General features: G+C 32.6%; 1 protein-coding gene across 1 annotated transcript in view; it reads left to right on the top strand.

Annotated features, from left to right (window-relative positions):
* Positions 1-911: 911 nt before the first annotated feature.
* Positions 912-16,206, top strand: part of LOC133186320 (centrosomal protein of 162 kDa-like) — a 38,429-nt gene continuing 23,134 nt past the window's right edge. Inside the window, exons 1-18 of the mRNA XM_061321555.1 lie at positions 912-979; positions 1,255-1,355; positions 2,110-2,236; positions 2,554-2,732; positions 3,004-3,067; positions 3,819-3,861; positions 4,435-4,490; positions 4,671-4,735; positions 5,200-5,394; positions 6,090-6,126; positions 6,274-6,432; positions 8,003-8,026; positions 9,023-9,187; positions 9,549-9,671; positions 10,033-10,160; positions 11,213-11,399; positions 12,210-12,473; positions 15,086-15,210. Coding sequence (XP_061177539.1) covers positions 1,284-1,355; positions 2,110-2,236; positions 2,554-2,732; positions 3,004-3,067; positions 3,819-3,861; positions 4,435-4,490; positions 4,671-4,735; positions 5,200-5,394; positions 6,090-6,126; positions 6,274-6,432; positions 8,003-8,026; positions 9,023-9,187; positions 9,549-9,671; positions 10,033-10,160; positions 11,213-11,399; positions 12,210-12,473; positions 15,086-15,210 — 2,013 coding nt within the window. The 5' untranslated portion in view covers positions 912-979; positions 1,255-1,283. The remainder of the gene's footprint in view (positions 980-1,254; positions 1,356-2,109; positions 2,237-2,553; positions 2,733-3,003; positions 3,068-3,818; positions 3,862-4,434; positions 4,491-4,670; positions 4,736-5,199; positions 5,395-6,089; positions 6,127-6,273; positions 6,433-8,002; positions 8,027-9,022; positions 9,188-9,548; positions 9,672-10,032; positions 10,161-11,212; positions 11,400-12,209; positions 12,474-15,085; positions 15,211-16,206) is intronic.

The following is a 16,206-nucleotide window of genomic DNA, read 5'->3' as shown; positions in this document are numbered from 1 at the left end:
AAAGTGTGTAAGTTTAATTTGTAAAAGGTCACAAAATATCTTATATTTCTATCACAATAGAATATATCATGTATATTGTGAATTATTCTTTAGAAAAAATTAATATTTTCATCAAACAAAAAAATTACAGAGCTGTCAAATTTTAATCTTAGTCCTAACATTTTTTGTGAAAAGGTCAACAGGGCTTTTTTCACAAAAAATTCTAACAACAAAGATTAAAATTTGACAATTATGTTATTTCTTTGTTAAATAAGTTTTTTTTTTTTTTTAATTTTCTGAAAGATAACTCACAAATACACTGTAATATAATGCAAATATAAGATTTTTTGTGACCTACTGTGATTTAGATACCTATTGAAGAATTGGAAAAAAAATCTTAGTCGTATGGAATGGTGGGAATTAGATATTTTGTATTTATTTTGTATTTATCTATTTCTTCCTTGTCTTCACCGTTTACAAATTCCTGAATCCGCCAATTTTTGTTATGATTGTAATATGCTTGCTATCAATGGGGCTGTTCAAGCATGTGTTTTAAAGATTTAAAGATATCAAAACAGGCAACATCATCTATGACAGTCAGCAGTTGGCAGTAAGCAGCTGGCAGTTGGCAGAAGGTAGTTGGCTATTGTATATATGGAATTCCATATGTTCCCGGGTTTTATTTTTTTCCCTGCTATTAGCACTACCTTTTCAAGCGTCTGCACAACTCTGCTTTATTTACAATCATGGCCGACTGATTCGAAAATGTGTTGCTCAGGAAAATATTTATTTCCAATTTATGAATTACGAACATAGTTCTATATTCTGTTTTCTCATTTTTGAAAAAAAGGAGTTTGTTTGTTTGTTAGAGTTAGCTGAAATTTTACCAAAAATATACTGATTCATAAATTTTCATGGATCACGCGTCTGCTTGACAAGTGTTGACAAGTTTTGAAGAACAGGGGAATTTAAATTCAGCAACTCTTATCCACTTATTAAGGTATTCTTCTTTATTTAAAATTCAGAATTATGATGCTTTTAAAGTATATATTATTTAACCATGTTAACAGTTATATTGACTTTTTAAAGCAATTTTTTTCCTAAGAATATTTTGAATAGTATTTACATACCTGTTCATGTATAATGCTTCTGTATATTGAATAGAACATTTCAGTCATTTGTTTTTATTAATTAAAATATTTTAAATCTGGCAACTTCTGATGCTGTACCGTCTTTTTACGAGATTTTCATAATAAGTCACTTTACTTTTTGTAGGTTTTAAAGTAAATTCAGTTCTTATCAAAATGGCACATAGAAGATCAACAAAGATGTCCAAGAAGGAATTCAATGATCAATTTGAGGCATTTTTGAAGGAGGTAAAATACGTTGATAACAGTACTTATAAACACACATTTGTTTATAGAGCTTTTGACTTAAGTTGCTTACTATAAATATTAAGTATATTAATTATTATTCATAGTTTCATAGTTACATAGTCAATGAGTTTTGAAAACCTCAGTTCTACCTTAGACAAAAGTTATCTGTCCTGTACATCAAGGATTGTCATGCCTAGAATAAGCTAAAATAAATGTCATCAAGTAAGCATAGTAAGATAATGGTATTTCCAATGGATAAAGAGAATTAACAATGATGTCTACAATGGAGAAAACAACAGAAAGCAAATATAATGTGTATTTTGAGCTGTTAAAATGACAGCACAAAGATATTCTGATATCTTCCAGTTATCTGTATTTTAATTTTCTGTAATATTTTGGTTATGTTGGAGTTTGTTAAAATACATATCACACTTATCTTTGATCATTGTTGATAGCTGATATGTTGTTACACATGGAAATTTTCTACTTCTGTAAAGCTGTTTAAGCTACCTTAATGTAAAACATCACTAATGACAAAAATCCTGTTTTAACTAAACATATATATCTCGTTGAATTCTGTGTACAATGTAATTCAAAATAACGTAGTCTTAAAGTGTTACACAAACAAAGCATGAATCTGATAATTGACTTTTACTCAGAGATTCTTTTATTAAACTGTTTAGTAGATGTATATATTTTCATGCACTGTGCTGTTGGACCAGTGTAAAAATATACAAAATGTTACTATTTTTAGTCAATGTCCTCTGAAGAGTCCATGGATTCTGCAAGAGTGGCCAAATATCTGAATCCTCCGAAAAAGAAAGAGAAACCATGGTGGATGGAACAGGACGATGACGAAGACGACGAAGAAATTGGAAGAGGTTTGTTTATAAGATATTGGCTAAGATGGAAGGTGTGAATTTGTTCACATAGAAAATGATCATAATATGATATATTGTTGCTAGAGCTTTGTTTATTAGATATTAATTAAACTATGAGATGTGAAATTCTTTATGTCTAAATCATGGTAAAAAATGTGTAATTCTGCTAGAAAAAAATGTTGCACAGAATATTCTATCAACTTCAAATTGTATGTTACATTTATAAGTATGGAGGTTTTTACTTTCTAATTATGTCAATATAATGCATGCAGCTTTTCAATTATACATGCTAAACATAATTTATTTTTGATAAATAGGTCTCACAGCTAGTGGGAAAAGCTTTCTGAAGAAGAAAAAACCCGAGCCGGAGACCAGCACACCCATCAGAGAGGACCAGACAACATCCATACGAGACAAGAAACCTGACTTAGACAGTTCTGATGATGGAAAAAAGATCGCAAGTCCTGCAGAGAGACGAAGTAAAAACAAGAGAGAGGTAGACATCTTACATTGTATTAACTTGTATGTGTAATGGATTCATGAATTTCTTAGCTTTAAAGAATATTATTTTTGCAACAAAATTCCATTCCACTTCATGAAAGTTTATATATTTTCTTGGTTAACGCATCCGTGACTGAAAGTAAAATGCTCTGACAAACAATCATATATTTATTCAGTTCTTTTGGGACTTCATGAAAATGGAAATTTGATTTATATTGTGGGACACTCATATTGAAGTTGGATACATGTTGTTGAATTCTTTGCAGATGAAAGCAAAAGCAGTTAGAGGGAAAACAGACAACTCAATGAGCAAGGATTCCCTTGAAGACAGTAGGCAATTCACTTCATAGTTTTACAGTGTGTTAACTTAAAGTAGTTTACATCTTTTTTACAGTTACGTGTATACACTGTAACATAAAATATTTCACTTTACAGTTAATGCACTGTAATATGCAGTATTTCATTTCATGTTTTGTCATTAACGCATATTGTTATACCTTTAAAAATGTGTTCCTATATAAATCTATACTTGAAAAGTCTAACATTTCTAATGTTTTACTGAGCGGTCATAAAAAAATCGATGTTTGACCGCAGAGTGAGATATTGGACCTGTCGATGAGATATTGGACCGCATCACACCATGGGTGGGATTAGCTAAATCTCATTTGCATTCGTTGGTGTTTGACAGTTACGGAATTTACCATATTTAACCTGAGTGGTAAAGGGAATTTACATATCGAAAGCCAGCACAAGATGCATATATGTCAAAAATAAAAAAGAAAAGATATAACAAAACATTTATTGACTGTGTTCTAGGGCAAAATGTGTTTTGTCGACCCCTCAAACAAAACTGTTTGCCTTCAGCCTAACGGCCACAGGCAAACATTTAGTTCTCGGGGCCAACAAAATGCATGTTGCTAGTCAATAAATGTATACTACTGAAAATATTTCCTATTTCAGGAATATTAAAAATGAATTTTCTGTGTTTTTTTTTAATTTTTCTTTTATACAGACAAAAGTGACATTGTACATCATTGTTTACCACTGATGTTTTTTTATTTTTTATCTATTTTTTAATCAGTTTCCGAGAAGTCCGAGGAGGAAAGCACAAAAACAAACGAAAAGTAAGAGAGTATTTCCAGACGAACTTTATCTTATTATCATAGGATTTCCTTAGTTAATAATACAAATCTGATAAATATTGCAGTGCTAATGATGAATACAAGTGATCATTCTCGGTATCATACAGTGTTATAAGTAATGAATGTAGGTTGAGAATTTTGAAATACAGTATCCTATGACTTAGGGCTTTCAAAAAAAAAAAAAAAGAAAGAACTTTTGCAAAAAAAAAATTACCGGTAGAAAGAAAGTTTGCAAAATAGGAGGTTCCTTGTGGAACTAATGTTAGCTAAAATATGTTATCAACATTTTCTCCATTAAATATTTTAGTCATTACAATCATGATTTAGGTGGTAAAAGTACTGGGTACTGACAGATATTGAAGGCCTGCATGACTGCTATATTACTATTGACTTGATAACTGACAATTTGAGGATTTGATATATTTCCACAGTAAAATTAATATCAGGATATTAATATATTAATTGTGGAATATGCAGTCATACCTAATTGACATTGTGAGCTAGAAATAAAGAAAGTAATAATCATAAGGTAATCTACCTGCTGGTGTTTTGTAGGCGTGGCCTTGGTGGAACTCGGAGCAGTGCTGAACCCTCACAGAATGGAAGAACAGGTAATTCCACATTCTATTTATATCTCACAAATAAAAGATATCTGTTTTTATTTAAGATAATTACATGGTTTAAGTTTTTAGATCGTTGCTGAGATTATCATTTAATGGTTATAATTTATGCTTAAAACCTGAGAATGTTCACAACTTTAGAATAAGAGTTATCTCTCTTTGTACGTACAGGGAAACACACCATGCCTGGTATGGAGACATTGGATGAAATGGCAGAAAAAGAGAAATTCTTTCAGGTAAATTTTTTTAAAGCCCTGGTAAATTTTTATTTTTTTATTTATTGTTAGTTTTTTAAAAGAAACCTTGAGTATTAACTAAAGTCTTGTTTTATGCAATATTTGTGCTAATCTGTGAGAAATTATTTTAAAACAAGGATGAGGAAGGACAAAAGTATTGTTCTTTTTTAATTAATAAACATGTACAGTCGTAAATTTGATCCATCATCATTCTGATGACTGTAAAAATTAGCGTGACTTAGAGTTATATAAATCAAGCATATTCTGTGTCATTTGGAAGTTCCAATCTTTTTTTTTTCATCTATTCTGAAAATGAATCAAGCAAGCGCACAAAGCTTAAGATGTTTTAAAATGCACCACACATAATTGCAATATTTGAAAGATAGGGCAGTTTTTTCCCCTGCTATATGGGTAAATTCCTCTAACTTATTTTTAAAGTTTATTTGCAAAGTAAACTTTTACAGGACTTGGAGAAGAATGCATCAGGAGAGACTCTGGATTACAGTAGAATGAACCGAGACCTCAGCCAGAGTGCCACCACCATGTCACCAGAGGGCGCTGCTAAAGCTGCTGCCACACTGGCTGCACTAGAGGACATAGAACAAGAGGAGGAAGGATCACTTAATCCTCCTCAGAAGTCTGAACCAGTCACAGATCATGTAAGTCTGAACCAGTCACAGATCATGTAAGTCTGAACCAATCACAGATCATGTAAGTCTGAACCAGTCATAGATTATGTAAGTCTGAACCAGTCACAGATCATGTAAGTCTGAAATCATGTAGGTCTGAACCAGTCATAGATTATGTAAGTCTGAACCAGTCACAGATCATGTAAGTCTGAACCAGTCATAGATCATGTAAGTCTGAACCAGTCATAGATCATGTAAGTCTGAACCAGTCATAGATCATGTAAGTCTGAACCAGTGATAGATCATGTAAGTCTGAACCAGTGATAGATCATGTAAGTCTGAACCAGTCACAGATTATGTAAGTCTGAACCAGTCACAGATTATGTAAGTCTGAACCAGTGATAGATCATGTAAGTCTGAACCAGTCACAGATTATGTAAGTCTGAAACAGTCACATATTACATGTACTCTTTATTATTTTAATCATAAGTGTTTTAACATTTGACAAATCTTTAAAATTACTACTAAATATATTGATATGTACCTCCTCATATATGCAATTTTTTTGGCTGATGCCAAATGAAACTGTGTATTTTATGCAAAATGTATAGCTGGTGATAAGACCTTTAGATGTTTAACTTGATACCAAAATGACAAAGAAATGAATAGGAATTTCCAAAAATGCTTATCATTAGGAGATGTATATATTTGTTTCTTTTTTTCAGGATCCATCTGTTCAGAAACCCAGTATGTTATCAAAAGGTATATACACATTTATTTTTAGAGAGAAAAAAATTCACTCTCAATCAGTACAATGCCAAAATGCTCCTAACTTTTTGATCATGTGACCTAGTTTTATTTACACTGTCTCCTCTAACTTTTTGATCATGTGACCTGTTTTATTTACAGTTTCTCTAATGGATTCTATGGATTCAACAATGAACACGACAGGTTCTCCAAAAGTCGGAGGCACGCTCCAGGATCCAAGGAAATCTGAGGGGCTGGATGACGTAGACGGACAGATTCATGTCCAGCAATCTACACCGGGGTCATTTAAAACTGGAACAGGTAAGACAGAGTGTTCTACTGGCATTTCTGAGTCATAATTAGAAATACTTTAAGCAGAGTGTTTTGAGGGGTTTTCTTGTCTTCTATGCCTTTGAATGAGAGATAGATCTTTAAGGTGGGGTAAGGTATAGGGTTTTATATTCAAGAGAAATAAATTTTTCCTTCACTAGTGTTTGATAATTAAGTAGTGATGTGTTTCATTGAATAGATACAAGGGAGATTTTATGGTTTGCTAATGTGTAAAATTCAATTTTTAAAAATATTAAGCTCTGCAGGAACAGTAACCAGTGGGTATTTTGGTATTGGTTTTGATTATGTTGGTAGATGCTTCTTTATGGTTTAAATTGAAAACAATTTACTTGTCAACAGGGAAACGGTCAAGTAAGAAAAAAATGTAGCTTACTAGTCATATAACAAATGTATCCATGTATTTACTAGATAAAATATATCAGTAGCTAACTTCTGATTTAACTGGAAATCTAGCAATATTAAGACAATATCTAGTTTAAATAGAAAAGAGTAGTTTATTAGCTCACCTGAGCTGAAAGATCAAGTGAGCTTTTCTTATCACCTGTTGTTCGTCATCCGTCCGTTCGTCTAGCCGTCCGTCCATCTGTAAACTTTTCACATTTTCAACTTCTTCTCAAGAACCACTGAGGCAATTTTAACCAAACTTGGAACAAAGTATTGTTGGGTGAAGGGAAGTTTAAATTGTTAAAATAAAGGGCAAAGTCCCCTTACAAGGGGAGATAATCAAGAAAAGACAAAAATAGGGTGGGGTCATTAAAAAATCTTCTTCTCAAGAACCACTGGGCCAAAAAAGCTGAAACTTATGTGGAAGCATCCAGGGATAGTGTAGATTTTAAATTGTCAAAATCATGACCCCCAGGGGTAGGGTGGGGCCACAATAGGGAATCCAAGTTTTACATTGAAATATATAGGAAAAATATTTAAAAATCTTCTTCTCAAGAACCACTGGGCCAGAAAATTTGAAACTTACGTGGAAGCATCCTGGGGTAGTGTAGATTCCAAATTGTTAAAATCAGGATCCCCGGGGATAGGGTGGGGCTACAATAGGTATTACAAGTGGGGGAATCTTTGAAGAACAGCATGGCCAAAATTACTCAGGGGAGTGATGTTGCCCATGGGCCTCTTGTTTATTTTTTATTATCATTAAAATATAGGGTAGATTGAATTAATAGTTAACCAAATAATGTTTATATCACTATTTCTAAATATATAAATATTTTGTGTGACACTAGATGTGAAAGTTTAATGGGTGAATGTGATTGATGTGTGTAGGGAAGGGAAATAACTCTTGGTTATGGTTATTTGAGGCTAGAGTTATTTGTATGTTTGTTATACAGTCATGTATGTATGTGTTACAGTGCAGAGTTATAAATTGGTGATGGTTATGTCATGCTTATTTTTTTATTGATGCATTTTATGGATAGAACTAAGCTTTTCAAAATTATAAATTAAATAATTTGACATTAATTAAAGTAGAGCCAAGCATGCTTTTTAAAGAAGTAGGCAAGGAAAGTGTTAAATTGCTGGTTTTGCTTGACAGGAGAATTCAATGCCCGAATGTCAGGTATACTTCAGTCATACATGTATCATGAGAGTCACATGACTAAAATATGGTCACATGATCATAATGTCACATGAATCAAACTTCATTGATGAAAAAATTTCCGTCTTAATTTTCTGATTTTATACATATTACTAATTCTATGATACTAAGTGACGATCAATCTACAATTCATGTGATCATTTAAGAGAAGTACCATGTATTAAATTTTTTTTACATCCAATGAGAATTGATAGAAGTCCTTGTTTGGATTCATGATATTCCTTAGATTGACTTTTGTAGTGTTTAAAAACTTCTTTATCAATGATTATTTTAAATAAATATTGTTAAGTTCCTTTAGTATATTAGGTATGTTTTCTTTGAATACAAGATCCTAATAGATTTAACTCATGTTTATGTACATTTATATTTTGAATATGAGATCATGTTAGAATTTTCATTTTAATATACATTTATATTTTCATATTGTTTTTTGCGTAACCCAAGAAGCTTCAAGATATAAATATTGTCACCTGTTTTGCAAGTTATCTTTGCACAAGTAACTGAATAATACTGCATTTATAAACATAATTATTTTCAAATTTTTGCTTGCATTATTATTTTCAATAAATTTATTCATTTTTCTATTCTTTAACAAACAATTTCAAGTCTTGATAGCATTCATACATGTATTTGAATCATAAAGAATTTAAACAAAAGACACAGAATCATAAAAGTTTCATTGAATAACAAAGCATTAATCTTTCTGTCAGATGTGGTGTGCATATTTAATTCTCATGTTCTTGCAAATAGATAAGAGGTTTTGTAAATAAAATGTAAATATTTATTGATTAAACAAATTCGAAAGATACTGAGTATTTGGTTCAAGTGTTTATGTGAAAATCTTTCAATAGAATAACATATCACACAATTTTTTTTAAATCAAGTTTTTCTATCATTATGGAGCTTTCTCTAATTTCTAGTATCTATTGTAATTAAAACTGGTTCCCTTTTTTGCAGGTTTCATGGGAACCAACACCAGTAATGAGATAGAGGCTCTACACAAAGCTTTAAGGGAGGTGGGGCTCTCTCCTACCATAAAGAATGACAGTCAACCCCTGGACTCTTCACTGGCCAACAACTCTGAACTGTTACAGAAAATTTTATCTGCTGAGCCTGAGAAAGGTTTGTCACACAGATGTTTTCATTTGAAGTTCTTTGTATCACATCAACAATTTTACTTGAAGTACGGTGAATGTTAATAGTTAGGAGACTCACTTTGCAACTGGGAGGCCCAGGTTTAATGCTCATTCTCAATTCATCTTTATGAAAGGTAGTGGAATTTTAATTTCAATTTATATAAAAACCTCTTGGTCCAGTAAAATGATACATAATCACATCCAGGAATCCAGGAACTATTGCACACAAAATCTTGAATGATTTTATAATATTTCCAGAAACTATTGTTTACTTAACAACTTGTCCACAATAGGAATTTATGGACATATCTTATTTAATTATCCGAGTCAATTTGATTTTTTGACAGGTAAACAGAGAACAGTGGAGGAAGTCCTCCAGGAAATGGACAACATTGAGAAGCGTAACAGAGGTAAACAAGATGAGGAGGACATTCAGTTGTTGTCTGACAAGAAAAAAGTGCCAGCTGACAGTAAGTTTGTCATTTACCCTTCTCTTTTTAACTACAGTTGAACTTTGGTATCTCAAACACTAATATCTCAAATACCATGGATATGTCAAAGTGATTTGGAAGTCCTTGATATTTCAAATCCTTGGATACATCAAACTTTTTTCATAGGTCCTATTGAGTTTGAGATAATGAGGTTTGACTGTATGATTTTTTTTTTCAGTTTATTATTCTAGTCTCATACATTACAGGATTGAATCACTACTTAAAAAATGGAAGGGAAGTTAAAGGGCAAATGTTATTATACCCTTTGCCCATTATGATTAGATACAATCAAAATTTAAATTTTTAAAATATTTTTGAGAGACTTGTTTTCTTAATCCAGGTGAGAGGAGGATGGAGGAGGTCCGGGGGTTTGGCCTGTCCCCCATACATCAGGACCACTCCTCACCCCGAGGGTTTGATCAGTCCCACACCGAGGATACAGAGATGTACCAGCCCGTCACACAGATAGTAAGTCTTAACACCTCTAGTCCCCAGTACAGAGTGATTGGGCTCTCAAAACTATAAACAAATGTAAAGTTAACTTACTGTCTTCTTTTCACACCTCTAGTCACCAGTATAGAGAAATAAAGTCTAAATCACTAGGCTCAAACTATAAACAGATTGAAGTTAATGTACCAAATATTATTTTTATTTACTTTATAAAAGATAGCTAACTTGCAATCTGTAACAAATTGGTGATATGGAATGAAAGGGAAAAAAATAAGAATTTTATGGAGTTCCAGAATAATTTTTGAGTTTGTAGATTTATTAAGTATGGCAAAAGTTAAGCTAAACTTAAGAAAAATTCTTTCATCTTAAGGGTTCAAAAGCCAAGGTGAGTTGTGTGTTGTGGGATAAAATTTGTGTGACATTTTAAACTTGGATGTAACAATGAATAAGTGTATCAGTCTTCACCAGCGCTGTGTGTATAGCTAACTTTGGTTTGCTCACATATTTGGTTTTGCATGTGTTCAATCTATCAGGTAACAGGATTTTTGAATGTTTTGTTGAAATATTCACCCATTTTTGCATGGATATGCTAGACTATAAGTGTCATTATGTGGTAGATAGAAATCAGACCAACCTTATTACAGAGTTAAATAAAAATGCTGAATTAGGAAGATATGTATACTATTAACATGCTGCAATGAAGGGGAGTTATTGTTATCTTTTATCATCATGGGAAGGGGCTATTTTTATGTGTAAATCCTAAAATGTGGGACATATGCCATCTCTGAAATTCTGCGGTTTTACAAAGATCTGTTTAATAAAGATATTTATACACTGTACATGCAAGTATTTATAAAAATTTGTTTTGAAACAATTGTCTAAACTTTCATAAATTATTGAACCCCCAGCATTGTTGAAATTAAACTCTCTAATGTGTACTATTCATAATAACATCGTATTTTGGATAGCTTTTATTAGTATATAAAAATAAGGGAAACAATCTCCAGTTTAGATTGAATGTCAATTAAAATTTAACAAGTTTTTATCAGTAAGTATGATTTTATTTCCAGTCAATCTCAGAGAGAGGGAGATCAAAAAAGAAGGATTCTAAAGAGAAGAAAAAGTCAAAGAAATCATCTCCTACATCCCCAGGTCACAGTCTGTCTCCAAGGTCATCACCAAGGAGATGGATGTCACCAAGGTCAAACACTGCCAAGCTGGATGAGAGGTCAAGGTCATTATCTCCGACCAAGCCAGGTAATTAATTTTTTTTTTAAAGGAGTTATGATCAACATGATGGTGTATCTGAAAATATCTTACAGTAAATAATGCATTGTGAGGTCACATTATCTACCCCCAGCTCAAGTCTTGTGTTAGAAAATTTTACACCTGACTTACAAACCAATTAAATTTTGTGTTACAAGGTCCGTATTAGGAAAAAAAATTGTGATCTAAGTTGTTAACAGCAATTTTATTATTGGGGATTTTATTTTTGAAGCTTGGTTAGACATGTTAGAAGGTTAATTTTGATTATTGAAAAATTGCATAAAGTTTGTAATACCAGGTAAGTCGACAATTGATTAACAGTACATGTGTAATGGTTTTGGTTTTTGATATGAGCCTGGATAGCTCAGTTGGTAGAGCACCTGACTAGCGATGGAAGGGTCATGGGTTTGATACCTGGTCCAGCCATTCATCTTCTCCTTTCCTGTTACACATATAATGACATTCATAAGGTGTGTCCTTGGAGTGTTATAAATTTTATTGCTTGTCATACTTGAAACCATAAGTCACCTACATTCATCATGTTCATATGCTAGTGTTTCTCTGCTCAATCAAGTTACAGTACTCGAACAAAATTAAAGTTTTACAAAGTTTTACAACTTTGTCGGCATGATATTTCATTTAGACAAGTAAGTCTTTTGAACAGAAGGAAGGTTTGAAAACTTGATTGTTTTTTAGTAAAACATTGATTCAGAAATATTGTTACAAATATGGACACAATATTTGTGTGCAAAATTTTAACAGGAGTAACAGTTGAAATCTTGCCTTCTTTTTCACATCCAGGTTCAACTTTGAAGAACAAATACAGCCATATAAAAAGTTCTGGTTATGGTCAGCAATCCCCAGGAAGAACCCCTAGTAGAGAGAGATCATCCAGTGCCAAGGAGAGGGGAACCCTGAGAGCAGAGGACCACAGAGGGGCTCAACAGGGGGGGAAAGATGGGGCTCAAGAGAGGATAACTAAGAAGGAGAGGAAACCTGGGGTAGGGGGGAGAAAGAAGGGACAAACCTGGTCCCCAGCAGACATCTCGAGACAGAAGATCATAGGTAAGTAATTGTGAATATACAGTAAAAGAAAATCTCATTTGGGAGGTTTAAGGCCCAAACATTTAATCCTTGTTTAAGAATCTTCGCATCCTCAACAGTCAATAATGTGACACAATCATGTAGATTATGAGCATTCTGATTTAAAGCAATAGTTTATTAAGATAATTATGATTTTATTCTTTAATAAATTTTTTATTCATTTTTTTTCAATCTTGTAATTTTTTATTCATTTTTTTCCAATCTTGTGTACATATTTAAGCAATATGTGTTTAAACTGTTTCAGATATTGTACACAATAGTGATAAAATTTTTAATTTAATTTGTTTTTTAACTATGACCACATTTTATAAGTTTTCCTCCAAAGTTGTGATAGTAATTATGTATTGGGTTATACTACTGTGTTTTGAGTTGATATTTGTCATTTGATTAATATTTAGGTTCTGAGTTGATATTTCTCATTAGCTCTACTGGTCAGAGACCAGAAGAGCTTATGCAATAGTAAGGTGTCCGTCGTCCATCCGTCTGTCTGTCTCTCCGTCTGTCTGTAAACAATTTTTCAAAATGCTACTCCTCCTACAGTTTTGGTCTGATTTCAATATAACTTGGCACACAAGTAGACTACACTAAGATACATAATTCTGCTTATCGGTTTTTGATTTCGATGAATGATGTTGCCGTGGTTACTAAAAATAGAAATTTCTGTGAAAAACATTCAAAATGCTACTCCTCCTACAGTTTTGATCTGATTTCAATATAACTTGGCACACAAGTAGACTATACTAAGTTGCATAATTCTGTATATCGGTTTTTGATTTCGATGAACGGTGTTGCCATGGTTACTAAAAATAGAAATATCTGTGAAAAACATTCAAAATGCTACTCCTCCTACAGTTTTGATCTGATTTCAATATAACTTGGCACACAGGTAGACTATACTAAGTTGCATAATTCTGTGTATCAGTTTTTTATTTCAATGAACGGTGTTGCAATGGTTACTAAAAATAGAAATTTCTGTGAAATACTTTCAAAATGCTACTCCTCCTACAGTTTTGATCTGATTTCAATATAACTTGGCACACAAGTAGACTATACTAAGATGCATAATTCTGTTTATCGGTTTTTGATTTCGATGAACGGTGTTGCCATGGTTACTAAAAATAGAAATTTCTGTGAAATACTTTCAAAATGCTACTCCTCCTACAGTTTTGATCTGATTTCACTATAACTTGGCACACAAGTAGACTATAATAAGACACATAATTCTGTGTATCGGTTTTTGATTTCAATGAAAATTTAAAGGTGTTGCCATGGTTACTAAAAATAGAAATTTTTGTGAAATACTTTGAATTCAAAATGCTACTCCTCCTACAGTTTTGGTCTGATTTCAGTATAACTTGGCAAACAAGTAGACTACACTAATGCCCTGTTCACACGGAGAATTTAATTCGAATTAAACGTAAGTTACTGCGAATTAAATTTGAAACGCGTTCACACGGAGAATTTAATGCGAATTAGTTTAATTCGAATTAATTTACTGCGCATTAAATTACTTCGCATTAGCTCCGTGTGAACGCTAAGCGAAGCTAATTTGAATTAAATTTTGACGCATGCGTAAGGGCAGAATTAAGTCTAAGACCACTTGTCGGTGGTCAGATATAGTAACTTGTGCTATTTTTGAGTGGAAAACCAAAGAAAATTTTGTTAATCAATAAAATGTGTACAGACACAATGACATTATGTAAAATGTACCTGCTCTGCACAATGTGACGTGATTTGAAAATGACGTCATAATAGGCTTACAGAAAAGCCTTACTGTAGAAATATAATTTTAATTCGCATTAGTTTACTTCGCATTAGCTCTCGTGTGAACGCAATTTAATTCGCATTAGTTTAATTCGCATTAGTTTACTTCGAATTAATTTACTGCGAATTAAACTCTCCGTGTGAACAGGGCATAAGATACATAATTCTTTATATTGATTTTCTGATTTCGATAAACATTGTTGCCATGGTTACTAAAAATAGAAATTTCCTTGAAATACCTTCAAAATGCTACCGCTACAGTTTTGGTCTGATTTTAGGATTACTTAGCACACAAGTAAACTACACTAAGATACATAATTCTCTGTACCAGTTTCAGATTTCGATGAACAGTGTTGCCATGGTTACTAAAAATAGAAATTTTCTTGAAATACTTTCAAAATACTACTCCTCCTCCACTTTTTGTCTGATTTCAGTATAATGTGGCATACAAGTAGACTACAGAGATACATAATTGGTGTTATTGTTTTTTGATTTTGTTGAATTATGTTGCCATGGTTACTTAAATCAAAATTTCTGTAAAATTGTTTTAAAAGGCCACTCCTCATACAGTTTTAGTCTGATATAATAATAAATCTTGCCACAAAAGAGACTAAACCAAGGATCATTATTCTGTTTATTGCTGTTTCAAAGTTTCAAGTCCAAGTGCTACTTTTATCTTCCTTTATAAATACAACCAGTAGAGCTACAGTATCGTCAGAGACTTCTGGTTTGATTATTTAGGCTCTGAGTTGATATTTGTCTTTTGATTATTTAGGTTCTGAGTTGATATTTGTCATTTGATTTTTTAGGTTCTGAATCTCCAAAACAAAGTCAGGGACATAAAACAGGTCTGGATTCTCAGCTCAGGGTCTCAATCGAGTCATTCGCTGCTTATGTAGCGGACCACTTCACTCCAACTAAAAAAATGCCCAAGGTAAACTAAAAATATGTGAATAATATTTCTCGCTGCAAAGTTGTCAGATATTACTTTTTCATGTTACATGTATTTTTAGAGGTTCTCAAGGTGTTTTAAGCTATAAATACTATTTGCTTTTGTTGTTGTTTAGAGTTTTCAACATTTAAAGTTTTTATGACGTCGAGCTCTTGGAGCTCGAACGTCATCTAGCGATCGGCCAAGTGAAATCGCCAAGGGATGTACGCGACCGAATGTGTCAGTGGATGCATCCGCAATAAAAAATAGCAATAGCTATAAACCAATTTCTTTTTAAAACGCTCACAATGAATAATTATAGCTTGAAAATAAAATTGCATCAATTGTATCTACAATTAATTCTTTAACAAAAAAACGATATTATGTATTATTTTCACACAATAAAAACGTGATGGTTGTTGCGGATGAATTTCTACAGAAAGGTGCGTCGAATGACATGAATAACATTTTGGAACGATAACCGTGGAACACAAACAACCCAACAGGCGGTAAAATAATTACAAAATTACATAAACACGAATACTATAAGACTGAAAAGATTGAATTTCTAAATCTTAGCGTTACTTTTACAATCTTCTGACCAACTTTATCCTAAAAACCGATGATGTTGACCAGTATTACTGTATTTCTCCATTTCCTCCAATATACCACGCCCTGTCGTAACTCTAGACTGGCTTGCCTGTCTGATATGCGCGATATACGAACGATTTAGACAGGCAATACCAGTCTATCGTAACTCGATCGTACTTGTAACAGAGCAGAGTCATGGTTGTAGTTTAGATGCAATCACTAAAACAACGCTTTGACATTGGCAATTAGAAAGAATAATATATAAATTCATGAAGTCCTTCATAATTCTTCAATTGACTGAAAAGATATTAGTTTGATATTTATCATAAACATGTCCGACGGTGTCTGGTCAATTCGAACCCTGCTCCATTCGGACCATGACATGAGGCCCCAGACTGTAATTGTGAC

Source organism: Saccostrea echinata, unplaced genomic scaffold (genome assembly GCF_033153115.1).
Source record: "Saccostrea echinata isolate AGI-Se365-2 ecotype Australia unplaced genomic scaffold, CSIRO_AGI_Sech_v1 ptg000013l, whole genome shotgun sequence".
In the NCBI taxonomy this organism is placed as follows: domain Eukaryota; kingdom Metazoa; phylum Mollusca; class Bivalvia; order Ostreida; family Ostreidae; genus Saccostrea; species Saccostrea echinata.
The sequence above is the reverse complement of the archived record's forward strand: the minus strand, read 5'-3'. Positions and strand labels throughout refer to the sequence as shown.